This window comes from Phocoena phocoena, chromosome 6, assembly GCF_963924675.1.
Source record: "Phocoena phocoena chromosome 6, mPhoPho1.1, whole genome shotgun sequence".
Taxonomy (NCBI): Eukaryota; Metazoa; Chordata; class Mammalia; order Artiodactyla; family Phocoenidae; genus Phocoena; species Phocoena phocoena.
This window is the reverse complement of record NC_089224.1, coordinates 59,215,520-59,232,567: the sequence shown is the minus strand read 5'-3', so window position 1 is coordinate 59,232,567 and position 17,048 is coordinate 59,215,520. Positions and strand designations below refer to the sequence as shown.

The 17,048-nt window shown below is 37.6% G+C and overlaps 1 protein-coding gene across 1 annotated transcript; it reads left to right on the top strand.

The window, feature by feature from the left end:
* The first annotated feature begins 940 nt into the window (after window positions 1-940).
* On the top strand, window positions 941-12,882 carry IL33 (interleukin 33). The gene is made up of 7 exons (XM_065879349.1): window positions 941-1,037; window positions 7,296-7,421; window positions 7,969-8,109; window positions 9,244-9,351; window positions 10,265-10,315; window positions 11,210-11,307; window positions 12,676-12,882. Exons 1-7 carry the CDS (start codon window positions 941-943, stop codon window positions 12,880-12,882), a joined length of 828 nt encoding a protein of 275 aa, XP_065735421.1.
* The last annotated feature ends 4,166 nt before the right edge of the window (window positions 12,883-17,048 follow it).

Sequence of the window (17,048 nt, the reverse complement as noted above, 5' to 3'; positions counted from 1 at the left end):
CATTGAGTGAAGCTGGGTCAGAGTTGGAGATCTCTGGGAGATTTTCGCCGTTTGATATTACATGGAGCTGGGAGGTCTCTTGTGGAGAGGTGGCTCTGCCACCTCAGAGGCACAGTTCTGACACACGGCTGGAGCACCAAGAGCCTGTCATCCACATGGCTGCTAGTGTTGGAGGGTCTCCTGCTGAGGTGGGGGGAGGCTGTGGCTCACCATGGGGACAAGGACACTGGCAGCAGAAGTTCTGGGAAGTACTCCTTGGCGTGAGCCCTCCCAGAGTCTGCCATTAGCCCCACCAAAGAGCCCAGGTAGCAACCATCACTTTTTTTGATGCACAAACTATGCCAAATTTGCCCAGCAGGAGACCCTTCAAAGGGGCTCCTGTGTCCTTTTCGCACAATCTCACTAATATTTTAATGACTCACTGCTTTATGGCACAACAAGGTACTCAATGTTCACTTCTACTTTCCCAGCCCAGATCTAGAATCCTGGCTCCTTTTAGTGGAGAAAGTATGTAGAAACTAAGACATGGGCACACTGATATTGCTAATTCAAATTTAACACTACAGGGATTTTCCCTTCTTCTTTTATTTTATATTTATATCTCCTTTTCCCTGCAGTGAAAATCCTATAACACCAATACATTTGTTTTATCCCATAGTATAGCAAAAACAATCTCAGAATTTCAATACAGATATTTCCACTAACAACAAACCCAGAAAGTAAAGTTTAAGATTTCTTTACAGTTCTTTTTGTCCTCTCACTATATTTCTAGTATAGATATATATTCAGAATATGATGTTCAAATTTTACTGAAATTATTATTTTCTCTATGTGGCTATGTTATCAATTTTACACTGAGTTAGCCACAGTTGTTTCTGTTTGTTTTCAAGTTGAGACAATTGAACTAATGTTATATGTTAATCCAACAGAAGCCTGAAAAATGAAGCCTAAAATGAAGTATTCAACCACCAAAATTTCCCCAGCAAAGATGAACAGCTCAGCAGGCAAAGCCTTGGTAAAATCTCCCAACTTGAGAAGTAAGGACTTAAGCCTTTCTGATTGTTTTACACACTATTTTTTACCTGTTACCAAATCTTTATTATTCCAATGTTTATACATTCTACCTTACCAAAAACTACTAAGAATACAAGAGCTGAAATTGAAAGGGATGGCTCATAAATGTGTAACACAGTCAGTGCTGTTTTGTTTTGTTTTGTTTTTTGCGGTACGTGGGCCTCTCACTGTTATGGCCTCTCCCGTTGCGGAGCACAGGCTCCGGACGCGCAGGCTCAGCGGCCATGGCTCACGGGCCCAGCCGCTCCGCGGCATGTGGGATCTTCCCGGACCAGGGCACGAACCCGTGTCCCCTGCATTGTCAGGCGGACTCTCAACCATTGCGCCACCAGGGAAGCCCAGTGCTGGTTTTAAACAGACTATATCTGGCCAACTTTTGCTTATTTGATATATCACAGAACAGGAGTGGCTCAGATGACTTAAACCTGCTAATAGTGATAAACGTAATTATGGCCCTTCATGTTAACCCCTTCTCTACCCATACTTCCTGCCACCAAATCCCAAAACCTTTTTCCCAGATTTCCTAACAAAAATTTAAACAGACCCACTTTTATTCGACAAACATTTATTAAGACCTTTGGTATATCAAGCTTGTGGTCTTGACTTGAGACTTCTGATAAAGGAGAGAATAACAAGCAAATATATTTGCATAATCCAGGACCCAAATAAAGCAGAATTGACCAAATGATGCTCAAGTCTGTCCAATTGCAAACTCAAAGGGTTTGGAATAAGTTGAAAGGTAACTAAGTCAGGTAGTAGCCTTACCTTTAAGATCAAAGGACTATTAACATCTTTGATTCTTAAAATTACTTATCCTAGAAAAGAATTATGCAAATTTATTCTCATGTTTTACATTTGAGAACAGTAACACAAAAGAATTAACAGAGCTCTGGTGGACCAGAAAGAAAATACAGCATGAGAAATGGTAGTGGGGACTGGCATATCTTTGTCCTTTGTGCTCTTCTGCATTTCCCTGAACATTTTAGGCCAGAAGAGAAAGCAGTGTTAAAGAATATCATTTCTGTCTCCCTGAGGCTCTGGCCCACCCATGCTCTTCTTTTGTAAGTAGGAAAACCAGTAACTGGACTACAGTTTCTGAATCACCAGGAAATCACAGCTAAGTTAGTTCTTTTATTTATGTCTGAGTCAAAATGCTCCTTGCAGGAACAGTGACTCATTAGAAGTGACTCTGTGTCCCCAAATTCCCTCTTAATAAAAAATGAATTTTCTTTGTACCCTAGGAGATGTGGGCTCTATGTAGATACTGGAATGAGGGAGGGAGCAGGCTGGAATATACATCAGAGTTTCTGGCATTGATGGAAAATGAAAATGTAACCCCACCTGTCAGGGTTCAGTGGCCCTAACTGCTTATTTACACCATTCAGAGAAACAATGATAAAGATAATCCCAAATCTCATCGCATTATTTTTATGGTTCCTTAGCAGATTTTCCCTTCCAACAATATTGGCTCAGTTTAATACTATAATTGTCATTATTTAAACACTCCTGGCTAAAATTTCAACAGATACCTGTGTGGTGTGTGACAGGTATGAACTGCTTTTCAAAACTCAAGGTGCAAGAAATGTCACATCTTATTTTTCTAAATAAACTGCTCTGAGTCCCCAAACAACAAAGTTCATTTTAATTCCTTTTCCTCCCCTGGGCTAGCAGGATCTTACACAATCACAAAGCCATAAAACGCAATACCCAACCACTACAGGTATCCATACAGTCATGTCCCACATGAGTTCTGGTCAGCACCGGGGCATTTCACCTCTAGTGCCAACAGGGTACGGGACTTCATGAGCTAGAGGAAAGCCTCTCCCCAAACTCATCTCCTTCCCCGTTTCTAGGAAGCTACTCCTCAGGGTCAGGCCATTCTCCTCTGTTAATTCCTCTCCCCCACATCCATCAACCCTTTCCCTGCCCTGAAAATACAGTGTCCTTATGTATCTATCCAGAGGTCACAATATGGGAGCCCTGGGACATATCCATCCAGCAGGAGTATTTTAGTTGGCCTGAATAGTATTACTGTTGTTTTTTAATTGAGACAACATTTAAAAATTGGGAGATTTTGCATAAAAGTCTGAATGTGTGGTTTCTCTCAAAAAAATCTGAAGATCTAGCAACAAATGGGCCCATATCCCTACATGACAATAGTTGAAGGTAGAACTGAGTAGGGATCACCCCCTTTAGTTTGCAGCTCTCCACAGAAGATCTTCTGTTACAGTGAAGGAGCTTTCACTTTATCCTGTGGACAGCAGGGAACCAACTGAAAATGTTTAATTGAGGAAAAACAAGACATTTTTATTTTGGAAAGACCATGTTGGTGGTAGTGAAGATAGAGCAAGCAGGCAAGAGTAGAAATAGAAACTGATCAGAGGTCTACTGCATTCATCTTAGGGGTCTGGTGATGAGGGCCTGACCTAAGATGGCAGAATGGAAAGACTAAAATTCAGATACGTTCAGAAATTGAAATCAGTAAGGTAAACCGAATAAATTGAAGGATAGAGAGAGGGGAAAATGGATAATTCTCAGCTTTCTGATTTAAAAATTGGGCAGAAAACGGCAGATAGAGGTACTGTTTTTAAAGATAGGGAATTATGGAGAAATATATTGGGGGTAAAAGATAAAGAAGTTGTTTTTTTATTATGAGTATATTTGCATTTGGGGTATGTGTATGTCATTCAGGTAGAGATGTCCAGAATTCAGAAGGCTCTACACAGATAGAAATAGACATGCTTTAAGGTAACTTTAGTCAAAAATGCCCTGTGGCATCAAAATTTCTGTAGAGAAAGAGCAACAGATATAAAGCTCAGGAGACAGACCAAAGGTAGAGTTACAGTTTGGGGAGTCATCAACATAGAAAAAGATGACTGAAGTCATTGGAGCAAGCAAGATTGCCCAGAAAGAAAGCCTAGAGTGAGAAAAAAAGGCAAAGGACAAAATCTTCAGGAACACCAACGTTTTAGGATCAGGCAGAGAAGGAAGAACTAACAAAGAGACAGAGATGGACTGATCAGAGGGAAACAAGGAGAATCCAAGGAGACAGCTGATACAACAATAAGGGAAGAAGGGTTCAAAGAAGGAAGTGGTCCACAAGTCAAATGCAACAAACGGGTCAAAGGTAGTAAACAGGGCAAAGAGACCTTGGTAAAATTAGTGTTTGGGGGAAAAAATGAAAGATGAAGTGATTCCCTTCTGTAGTTCCTGTCAGCTATGGTCTGGCTCTACAAAAAGATTTCCAGGCCCATTCCCATTTACTCACCATAAATGTCTGAGGGATTTCATCATGCAGTTGCTATGATGAAACTGCTTATGAGAATTTCCTTAAAAGCCATATAAATACACTGCCCTCAGATATCAAGCAGGATGGAAACACAGGAAATGGCAACAACCTTTTCATAAGTTTGAGCTGGCTTTTTGATCCTAGTGGAACACTCTCTTCTACAGAGTTCCTATGGCCATGACAGCTTCATGCTTTCCTCCCAAGAACACAGCCCTCACACCACAGTTTCAGCTGCCCCGAATACCAAAGTATACCTTCTTCCAAACTCTCCCAATGTAAAGTATTTTAAATACTTCAAAAAGTCATCCCCCAAGGAATTATACCTAGTGTTTGTCTCACTAGATGCTAGCCCTTACATTCACATATTTAGCCCTCAATTCTCTTTTTCTACATCCATAATATTTCCCCAGTGCTATGACCCTCACTTCTAACTACCCAAGACCCATATCCTCCTCCCCAAAGAGTCCACTCTCAATATTAGACATACCTGGCATGGGATACCTCAGGGGATGCTACACATAATGAGAAGCATACAGGAATGAGCATGCTTAGAGCATCATCTTATGCCTTTTAACTCTGAAGAGACAATGTGATACAGTATAGTGTAAACCCTGACAGGTGGATTTTGTTTTTCTATTTTGTAATGCAAGTGCCCGACTTAAGCTTTGATTGCTGAGGCATGCACTTCAAAGAGGTATACACTTCAAAGAGGCATCTACTTCAAAGATGGCTATCTCAAATAAATACATGGCCAGCCACAAGGCTAGATAAAGAAAAGGAGATCTTGCTTGATTTTCATAACTGGCCATTTGGACTACTTTCTTTTTTTCTCTTCCCATACTTTAAATTCCTGCTTTTATGTTTTAAATTCACCAATAAATAGTGAGCTCTCGCTATCCTAGGCTCCCACCCTCAACCCCAATAAAAGCAGAACCCCACGCCCATGTACCCTCTCTACCTGTGACTTCTCTGTGGGGTCCCAGATATGCAGTGTAATTTACAGATCCTATAATTAATTAGCCTTTATTTCTTCAGCTTCCTGATGGTTATTGCTGAAGGTCATCCTGCAATCATAATAAGAACTTTAACAGCCAGTCCAAAAACAACATTGGTTATTGACAGGCTAAGACCAGCACAAAACATGCAATTAATGACATATTGTATTAAATTAGTTGTCAGGAGACCAAGTTCAGTGTTGGCTCTGGCACAGCTTTGTAAATTATCTTTGCACTATATAAATGTGAGATACTGTAGCTGACATATCTGTATTATAAAGGAATATTAGGGATTTCCAGGGTGAATGAGTATGATTTAATGGCCTTTCCCTGTTCAGACAGTTGAAGATACTTAAAGGTAGATGCCCATCTGAATTGGAAGTAAGATATAGATAATTCAAAACAGTAATTAACAAAAGTTTATTCCACTTAACTTTGAAAAGCATATTAGGAAGGCAAATCTTCTTGAGAATAAAAAAAAATCATAGAATGGATCTCAAATCACAAGGAATTATTTTCATTTTCTGAATTACTGTCAATAATTGAAATTTGGCTATATTGCATAAATTGCTTGATAATTCATTTACTATAATGTTGGAAATTGAGATCCTATGACTCAAGTGTTTCTTTTATATTTGACTTTGAAAGGTTTTTTATGATTTCCAAGTGACAAATTTAATGTTTTATTTGAGATTTTAATTTTTATTTGGATAAATGAAATCAGAATTACTGAATAACTGATATTTTTTTTACTTCAACTGATTTAATTTCAGTTTGCATTTTGCTATTCCCTGAAGTTGTAGTGTAGCATTTTTTTTAGATGGAGGTAGATGGAAGCATAGCTTTGATATTAGACACACTTGAGTCACATCTTTTCACCAGACCTGTAACCTTGGGCAAGTGTCGTGAATGCTAAGAACTTCAAATCATCATCTGTAAAACAAAGAGAATAATACCTACCTTGCAATATTATTTGTGAAGGGTTAAAGGAAACAGTATGTAGAATTATCAGCACAGTGTAGACACTGTGCTGATAATTATCAGCCCACTGTAGACACACTAATATTTAACAAGGGAGTCAAAAATACTTAATGGAGAAAAGATGGTCTCTTCAATAAATGGTGCTAGGAAAACTGGATAATAACATGTAAAAGAATGAAACCTAACTTAATGGAGAAAAGATGGTCTCTTCAATAAATGGTGCTAGGAAAACTGGATAATAACATGTAAAAGAATGAAACCTAACTCCTATCTACACCACTCACAAAAATTAACGCCCAATGGATTAAAGACTTAAATGTAAGACCTGAAACCACAAAACTCCTAGAAGAAAACATAGGCAGAAAGCTCCCTAACATGGTCGGCTATTTTTAGTATCAATAACCTTTATAGACTATAGTCATCTCTCCAAAATTATTAAAAGTATACTCTAGATAAGTAGAAATGATTGTAGATTTCATATGATCAAAGAGCTCCCCCTCAGTTAGGCAAAAATTGCTATATGTTGGATGTAGATCCACACTCCCTTAAACCAATTTTGAAACCAAATCTTTTCTAAAGATCTAAAGTTTTTTGTATCTCATTTGATAGCAAAATATGACCTGAACTCATTTGACAGCTAAATCCTGACCTGAACCACATGAGGTCTTTATTTATTTCACTTTATGTAAAATTTCCTGTTTCACTATAAAATTATTAATTTTTTATTATGAGGTGCTGCCCTAGTCCCTGCTGGGTGTTCTAGTTATATACAATATATGGTCTACATGACAGTCTTAAAATCTAATAAACTCTGAATTTTGAAACACAACTGGCCCCAAGGTTTCTGATAAGATACTGTGGACCTGTAGTTGCTTTCTTGGTCGGTACACTCAGGGTTTGTAAAAGGATAAAGATGGATGGAATGAAATGGTATCACAATTTTTTCAATTGCTCAGAATCCCAACAGAAGGCTGAAGAAGTTTGCCCCATGGTCTTTATGCAGCTACGCTCTGGCCTTAAAATAGAAAAGAAGACCTGTTACTTTAGGAAAGAAACCACCAAAAGGCATTCACCAAGAACAGGTAAGGAGAAACTGCATTTCCTGATAATTTTTCAACATAATGATGGGCATCTATTTGCCTTCACTTACCACATCAAGATACATAATTTTTTTCCTCATCCAAATTCCTTCTGGAAAAGAGTAAGGATGATGAACTATTTTTTAGCCATTTTCAGAAGGGCATATAGAGTTTTTAATAGCATGGGAGAAATGGTTATGCTATAATATTAAGTAAAAATAGAGGATACAAAATTATAAATATATTTACAATATTTTTTATTTTTTTCATTTAAAGGAAGTAAACTAAAATGAATAGTGGTTGCCTTTTGGGTGTTGAGACCATGGGTGACTAGTTTTCTTTTGCCTGGACTCCAGTGGGTGTGCCCTATTGGGATATAAGTGTATAGGAGGTATTGATTCCTTCAGACCATGGGGTGACTGAAATCCTGGGGTCATTCATCATTGTCAGCAAGCAGCCTCGACTGGAAATCCTCAAAGGAGAGATGGGAGAGGGGTCTGCACAGAGTGAGGACTGACAGTCCAGTCTTATTCCTACACCTATCCTGCAGCTAAAACGTACAAAGAGAAACATCTGGTATTCGCTGCCTGTCAGGAGCTGGAACACCTTGGACCGTCTGTGAAGAGCTTCGCCTTCGATAAAACTAGGGTCCAGAAATATACTACAGCAACTGGTCTTCCAAGTATCAAAGGTAAGACTGGTCACAGGGGTGGTGTGAGGATGAGGAGGGAGGTAAGACACGGACCTTGGAAATGCCACTCCAGGAAGCAGCCCCAAGTCTACAATTTCATGTAAATATATCAGAAACTTCTGTCCATTTGTTGCTGATGTGCCCATGTAGTGGTATCCAAACTAAGTACAGGGTAGTTGCTCTAACAATGCATGTGCGTTCTATAGTTAGCATTCCATTATTATTTTGAAATGCTTGCTATGGATTGGAATTTCATATACATTATTCCTGAGAAAAATACATTATCCTTTAGGGGAAAAAACCACATTATCTTCCCGAACTTCAACATTTTGACAATGAAAGAAAAAGAAGAGCTATTATATTTTTTAAATATAATTTCAACTCAAGTATTTTAAATAGTTGTTAAAATGGTTTTAAATTATATCACATACTTGTGCAAATATTCAATATTCTTAATTTTTTATATATTATTTTCTTTAGCATAATTCTATACTATAAAGAAAATATGATTTTTTTCCTCCAGGACCTATATATGTAGTCTCTAAATCTGCTCCAGTTTACCCCAACATGCTGTAGAAATATTACCATTTTCTATGTGTGCTCGTATATTAAAAAAAAATTGAGAGTACTGCTTTAAGTGTCACTGTTATTTAGCCAGAAGACAGAATCAGGCTCACATCTGCATTCTCCAGGACTGTTGAAAGTCTCTGAGTAACTCCATGCTTTACAGATGGGTATTCACTTATCCATGTCTATCAAAATACAGCCCCTTCTTGCCCATAGTTCCCTAGATCATGTGGAGTCAGGAAGCAGAGGTTTCCTCAGGCAAACTCTATAACTTTTCCAGCTTCTTTCTCCCCACTAAACCCTCCCATAAGCACACTAACATGGCCTACCATGGTCTTCATGCAGGATGCTAGCATCTTTAATCTCATTCAAGTGGCACACCTCAGCCTTTTAGCTACATTAAGCTTGTGCCAGAGGCTTTCATCTATCCAACAGTGATGGACAAAGTACAGCTCAAATTGCAGAAACAAACACAACCTATTGAGAAAGCTTTTCTTTATTTCTAAAAGATTTTTCATGGAAACAAGGTTTTTGAATTCTTAATGACAAGATTTTTACTTGTTACAGAACATTCTGCTTCCCTGAGTACATACAACAATCAATACATTACTTTTGTTTTCGAGGATGGAAATTATGAGATCTATGTTGAAGACTTAGGAAAAGACCAAGAGAAAGGTAGAATATTTCCTTTTGTCTTTAATGATATAATGATGACTAGTAAAGTAAAAAAATAAATTTACCAAACCATAAACAATAGATTAACTCAGACATGGCAAATAGATTTCATGCTATGTGCTAACTCCAATGCATTGGCAGGGGATGCTTGAATATTACTATATTGAGGAGGAATCAGAAGTTTATTCAGGGGGCTTCCCTGGCGGCGCAGTGGTTAAGAATCTGCCTGCCAATGCAGGGGACATGGGTTCGAGCCCTGGTCCGGGAGAATCCCACATGCCACGGAGCAACTAAGCCTGTGCGCCACAACTACTGAGTCTGCGCACTAGAGCCCGCGAGCCACAACTACTGAAGTCCATGCGCCTAGAGCCCGTGCTCTGCAGCAAGAGAGGCCACCGCGATGAGAAACCCGCGCACTGCAACGAAGGGTAGCCCCTGCTCGCCACAACTAGAGAAAGCCCGTGCAGCAACAAAAGCCCAAAGCAGCCAAAAATAAATAAATAAAATAAGTTTAAAAAAAAAAAAGCTTATTCAGGATTCATCAGGGGAGAAGGATGATATTGAGAAGTGGTATCTGTTGTGAAATGTGGAAAGAGGTACCACATATATTTGCTATCGCTAAATTATCTACTAGGTCTTTCCAGCTTTATCAGTATCACTAAAGTATAAACCCTAGTAAAAGAATATACCAGTGCTATGAACAACATTTTAAATATTTTAATACCAGCATTGTTGGAGAATTCCTCAGAATATATTTATGCATTTTTAAGACCTTTCTCAAAACCACAGAAGTTTTGCCTTTATTGATATACAATAAAAGAAGAGGATGTTTTCTGATGTTATATATATGTTGAAACTGAACCATTTGATAAAATTGTATCTCACCGAAGGGATTTTATGCATTCTCTTTCAGACAAGGTGTTACTCCGTTACTATGATTCCCAATTCCCCTCAAGTGAAACAGGTAATTTCGAAAGCTGGGTAGCTCTAGTGCTTGAATTCCTAAATTTAGGGTAAAGACAAATCCAAAAATGCTCCATGGGAAAGGAAAGCAGTCTCAGAAGGTTCTCTCCAGCCCAAACTCATGGTAAAAGTCTTGGATCTAAGATTTTAAACGGATATACTCCATCTCATCCATTTTGCAGTTTAATAATTAGGATAAAGGTTTGGCTACATTTAACACAGATTCAGAATAATAATGTCTTAAGTTATACAAAACTTTATTTCTGTTTTAGCCAGGGCTGGAATGGCAGTTCTGCTCAACAGGTTGCCCACACCCAGCTCCTTTTCTCTTTGTGGCTCTGCCAACATCCACATGGTTCAAGATTCCTTGCCACCATGAAAATATCCATTCAGCAGGACAGAGGAAGACAGATGTATTATTTGAGTTCTATTTCCCTTTAAGGACGCAACCTGGAAGTTGCACCTGACACTTCTATTCACCTTATATTTCTCAGAACTTAGACATATTGCTACACTTAGCTACAAGAAGGCAGGCTGGGAAACATTCTATTATTACACAAAAAGAGGAGTTGGATATTGGGGGACAACCATCAGTGGCCTTCTATGCAGACAGGGAAGCTGACAACTAGAGCAATACCCATGAGACTCACAATTCTACTAGTATTCTAATAGTATATAAGAAAACTAACCTCTCTCCTAAGGGGACTTAGAATTACCCCTTACTGTCCAATGACTCTTTAGTTTCATCTGGGTACAAGTATTTCTAAGAGATGTGTTGTTGAATGAAATAGTTATTTTATATGACATCTTGGACTCTTTTCCTGGGTGTTAAATTCATTTAAATTAAAATGAGCTACAATTCTTAACTTTATAATTTGCATTTTTTAATTGCAAGAAGGTGGTGGTGATCATCGGAAGTTAATGGTAAACCTGAGCCCCACAAAAGACAAAGATTTCTTGCTGCATGCCAACAGTAAGGAGCATTCTGTGGAGGTAATAGAAATATGCACCTAACTGTCATGACAGACTCTACTCATCTGTGCAGATTTGGGGTACTTTGAAGAAGAAGTTTTGTTTGTGCTATTGTACATAAAACAAAATCAGTTATGATTAAAAACTTGCTTCTGGAACATGGAAGGGAGTGAAATGGCATGTGTAGCCTTGCTACTGAAAGTTTGATCTCTGCCAGCAGTGCAGCATTGCCTGGGAGCGTTTTAGAAATGTAGACTTTCAGACTCCCTCACAACTGAATCGAAATCAGCATTTTAACAAATCTCCAGGACATTCATAGGTACATTAAAGTTTGAGAAGCACTGCTATATAGAATGACTCGAATCCTTTCTATTTGGCTGTAGGAACTACTATGTTCTTCCAGGAAGTATTTCCTTGTAAAATATGGTTTTCTTAGGCAATTGAAAAACTAATTTTATACTCTGAGACTGCTAAAGGGAGAGTCATAAACATTTCCATATGCCAAGATATATAGATAACATAATAATCTACATTTTAATCATAGGATTCACTGCATTGTCTTCTTCAGTTAGTAAATAGCAGTATTATATTGGTCATGATGAAGAATTATAAACATCTTGAGGAACAAACAAGCCAAAGTGGACACAAGGAAGAAAACATTAAAGTATAATATAGAAGATAAATTATATAAATATATAGAGCTAACAAATATAGCCATGCAAGGTATTAATATAAACTCTGGATGGTAATCAGCATCTCCCTTAACAAAACATTCCTAAGTATATATAATAGTGTTTGGCATATATAACTACTCAATAATAAGTGCTGACCCCTACTGAGCTTTATTATATACCAAGAAGTGTGCTAAAGGTTTTACAAGTACTATCTCATTTAATTCTCACAATAACTCTCTTATGAAGTTATTGTATTGGTTAGGTTTGCTGTGTAACAAACCATCCCTAACACTTAATAACTTAAAATAATAATCATTTCTATCACTCATGTATCTGTGGGTAAGTTGGGAGTTGACCGATCTAGAAAACTGGCTACACTAAAAAACTGAGGCTTGAAAGGTAAATCAAAGTGTCCAGGTCTCAGAGATACTACATGGCAAAAGAGAAATATGAATCCAGAAGTACTGCATCCAGATCCAGTCATTCTAAGCCATCATGTCTCTCAAAATATACTATCAGTGAATCAAATCAAATCCCCCTACTTTGGCCCTCTGCTCATTTCTTCCCCACCTCCCATCCCCTTCTCAGTAAGCAGGCTTGCTAGAAATATCAAGTTATGAATAATTATTCTCCTTTAGTTTCCAATACAGGGATGTAAAGTTGACTCTGTACTTCCAACTCACATATTGGTTACTTTCTCTCTTGTCTTCCTCAGCTACAAAAATGTGAAAACCAATTGCCAGAACAGGCCTTCTTTGTCCTTCATGAGAAGACCTCCCAATGTGTTTCATTTGAATGTAAGAGCAATCCTGGAGTGTTTCTAGGAGTAAAGGATAACCACCTAGCTCTTATTAAACGAGGGGAACACCCTGAGGATTCAAATGAAGAGAATACCATATTTAAGCTCTCAAACTTAATATGATGGAAAGCTGCGGATCTTGGGTTGAGTAGTCCAAACAGCTACCACTGGAGAAAGGATAAGCGATAAAGAGACAGATAACATGAAGGGAAATGGAATGTTTAGTATGCTGAGGAATGTTTTCCTTATTATGTATAAAAATATTTTTTATAATCCTTCAGTTCTGTTTTTTACTTCCCTCTGTATCACTGCATATTCAGTACAAGTATTGGTATATTAAATAGCATACTGGTAAAGAGATTTGCCAACATTCTGAAGAGATACAGCCTGACCTTTACATTTTTCCTCTTTCAGTCCTGAAAGAACTTCTTCATATTTTGAGCTGAGACCTCTGGGGAGAAGCAAAGGGACTGATCCGCAATTTTGCTTTAGACAGGGATCAATTTAAAGAGCTATATAGGGACATAATTTTCCCTTGTTCCAAATAATAGCCTCAAACACTAGAGCCACTAATAAAAAAGACAATTGGAAGCTACACAGATTTACCATTTCACAACTGGAATAAAACACCAAGTTTGTTTGTAAATACCGAAACTTCAGATGCCTATATAGTTAGACAGGTAATATAAATATGTGAAAAGGCAAGGATAATTTTAAAATTAAGGAAAACAAATCTAGTATTTTAAAAGTGAATAATTTCAACTCTAATTCACTTTTAAAATTCTGATTTTTATAGACTGAGTTAACTTTAAGCAAGGCATTCTTACATTAGAAAGTGAAATAAATTTTAGTTCAGACATGAAATTGAAATTATTAGGAATATCTAACAAACTAGAATATTTTTAAAAGCACTGAGCCACAATATATGTTTGGGCATCCAAGTATCATGGGTTCCAAGTACCATGGGTTCCAAGTACCATGGTGTGGACATAAGTCCTCTAACCTATTAGAGCTTAGACGGGACATAGGATTAACATTACAATTTCAATAACTGGTTATCCTTCATATGTTCTTCTGACCCTGGCTTCCAGGAATCTATGACTTTTGATATATTCATTACCTTGGACAAAATTTCTTCTCATCCTTTCTTCCGACATGCACAAGGCCTTTTGTTGTTTAGCTTCCCAATAACCCTGCTTACTATGGAATATTCACTTGACTTCTGTTCTTTCTCCATTTCTTTTGACCATCTGTGTCCTTCTGCACCCCCTGACCTCACTTCCACGTAACCTAACCTCTGGATGCCAACATCTTTATTCTGCTTTTTCTACCTGATGGTGTAGAATTTTATGTAAACCTATTTATGGCAGTATTCTTCATTAAATGTCTTTGTGTTTTATTGCTACTAAGGTACTAAAGTTTATACTCAACCATATAATAACATTTCTCAACTACTAAATAATTTTTGCTTATTTTAAAACCTTAGCAATTTCTACTGTAATTCTTCACAGGTGTAATACTGATAATAAATGACAAACATAATGACAGAATACTTATAAAATATGACTTTTTCTGAAAGTGTCGGCTTTTTAATTTGTTGAGATATATTGAATATAACTGTTGGTGGAACATAAAATAAAAGAGGCTGAGAATTATTGTATGAGTGCAAACAATTATAGAACAATATATCTTTGATTCATTACTTTGTCAATAATTTTACTATAGAGACAAAAATAAAAGCAGAATCTATATCACTCCCTCTGAAAAAATGTTGACCATGTGTATCTGTATGATATACTTAAATGATTATTATTAAGTAACCAAATATATCCATTACATTGTTCATATTCTTGAATAAACTGTATTTTTCAAAAGTATGTGAGACCACAATGATTTTATAATAAAATGACTCATATTGTGAAATTATTAAGTGAAAGTAAGCATACCCCAATCCATCAACGTTGGTAAGTGGAGTAGGTCATTTCTCTAATATTTTTGGTGATTCAAAATTAAGTAAGGGACTTGCCTGGTGGCGCAGTGGTTGAGAGTCCGCCTGCCGATGCAGGGGACACGGATTCATGCCCCAGTCCGGGAAGATCCCACATGCCGCGGAACGGCTAGGCCCATGAGCCATGGCCGCTGAGCCGGCGCGTCCAGAGCCTGTGCTCCACAACGGGAGAGGCCACAACAGTGAGAGGCCCTTGTACCGCAAAAAAAAAAAAAAAAAAAAATTAAGTAAGATTTTTCAGAGAAGAGACTGTGTCTTTTTCACCTTTGTACTCATAGTGCCCATCATGGTGGCCAGTACAAAGGAGGTATTCAGAGACTTTTACCAAAGATCAAACAGCCAACATACACTTGCATTAAACCTTTAACCTGGGACTTCCAACTCCTTATTTAGATATCTTTCAATCAGGTTATCTTATTTTACAAGTTTAATTTTCCTTTTTTTAAAAAAATACTTTCCACCATCACTATAGTCAGTATTATTTGATTAAAACATTCAAATGTATGGTAGCTTTTTGTCATTTACTTGCATTTTTTTTAACATCTTTACAGGAGTATAATTGCTTTACAATGGTGTGCTAATTTCTGCTTTTATCACAAAGTGAATCAGCTATACATATACATATATCTCCATAACTCCTCCCTCTTGTTTCTCACTCTCACCCTCCCTATCCCACCTCTCTAGGTACTCACAAAGCACCAAGTTGATCTCCCTGTGCTATGCGGCTGCTTCCCACTAGATATCTATTTTACATTTGGTAGTGTATATATGTCCATTCCACTCTCTCACTTCGTCCCAGCTTACCCTTCCCCCTCCCCATATCCTCAAGTCCATTCTCTACATCAGCGTCTTTATTCCTGTCCTGCCCCTAGGTTCTTCAGAACCTTTCTTTTTTTTTGAGATTCCATATATATGTGTTATCATATGGTATTTGTTTTTCTCTTTGTGACTTACTTCACTCTGTATGACAAACTCTAGGTCCATCCACCTCACTACAAATAACTCAATTTCATTTCTTTTTATGGCTGAGTAATATTCCATTGTATCTATGTGCCACATCTTCTTTATCCATTCATCTGTCGATGGACACTTAGGTTGCTTCCATGTCCTGGCTATTGTAAATAGAGCTGCAATGAACATTGTGGTACATGACTCTTTTTGAATTATGGTCTTCTCAGGGTATATGCCCAGTAGTGGGATTGCTGGGTCATATGGTAATTCTACTTTTGGTTTTTTAAGGAAACTCCACACTATTCTCCATAGTGGCTGTATCGATTTACATTCCCACCAACAGTGCAAGAGGGTTCCCTTTTCTCCACACCCTCTCCAGCATTTATTGTTTGTAGATTTTTTAATGATGGCCATTCTGACTGGTGTGAGGTGATACCTCATTGTAGGTTTGATTTGCATTTCTCTAATAATTAGTGATGCTGAGCATCCTTTCATGTGTTTGTTGGCAATCTGTATGTCTACTTTGGAGAAATGTCTGTTTAGGCCCTCTGCCCATTTTTGGATTGGGTTTTTTGCTTTTTTGATATTGAGCTGCATGAACTGCTTGTAAATTTTGGAGTTAATCCTCTGTCAGTTGCTTCATTAGCAAATATTTTCTACCATTCTGAGGGTTGTCTTTTGGTCTTATTTGTGTTTTCCTTTGCTGTGCCAAAAGCTTTAAGTTTCATTAGGTTCCATTTGTTTACTTTTGTTTTTATTTCCATTTCTCTAGGAGGTGGGTCAAAAAGGATCTTGCTGTGATTTATGTCAAACAGCGTACTTCTTATGTTTTCCTCTAAGAGTTTTAGAGTGTCTGGCCTTACATTTATGTCTTTAATCCATTTTGAGCTTATTTTTGTGTATGGTGTTAGGGAGTGTTCTAATTTCATTCTTTTATATGTAGCTATCCAGTTTTCCCAGCACCACTTATTGAAGAGGCTGTGTTTTCTCCATCGTATATTCTTGACTCCTTTATCAAAAATAAGGTGACCATATGTGCATGGGTTTATCTCTGGGCTGTCTATCCTGCTCCAATGATCTATAGTTCTGTTTTTGTGCCAGCACCATAAATGTCTTGATTACTGTAGCTTTGTAGTATAGCCTGAAGTCTGGGAGCCTGATTCCTGTAGCTCCGTTTTTCTTTCTCAAGATTGCGTTGGTTATTTGGTGTCTTTTGTTTCCATACAAATTATGAAAGTTTTTGTTCTAGTTCTGTGAAAAATGCCATTGGTAGTTTGATAGGGATTGCACTGAATCTGTAGATTACTTTGAGTAGTTTGGTCATTTTCAC

Coding starts and splice junctions, on each gene's coding strand:
- IL33 (XM_065879349.1), top strand. CDS start 941: ATGAAGCCTAAAATGAAGTATTCAACCACCAAAATTTCCCCAGCAAAG. Junction 1,038..7,295: donor AAAATCTCCCAACTTGAGAA/GTAAGGACTTAA, acceptor TCAATTGCTCAG/AATCCCAACAGAAGGCTGAA. Junction 11,308..12,675: donor GTAAGGAGCATTCTGTGGAG/GTAATAGAAATA, acceptor TGTCTTCCTCAG/CTACAAAAATGTGAAAACCA.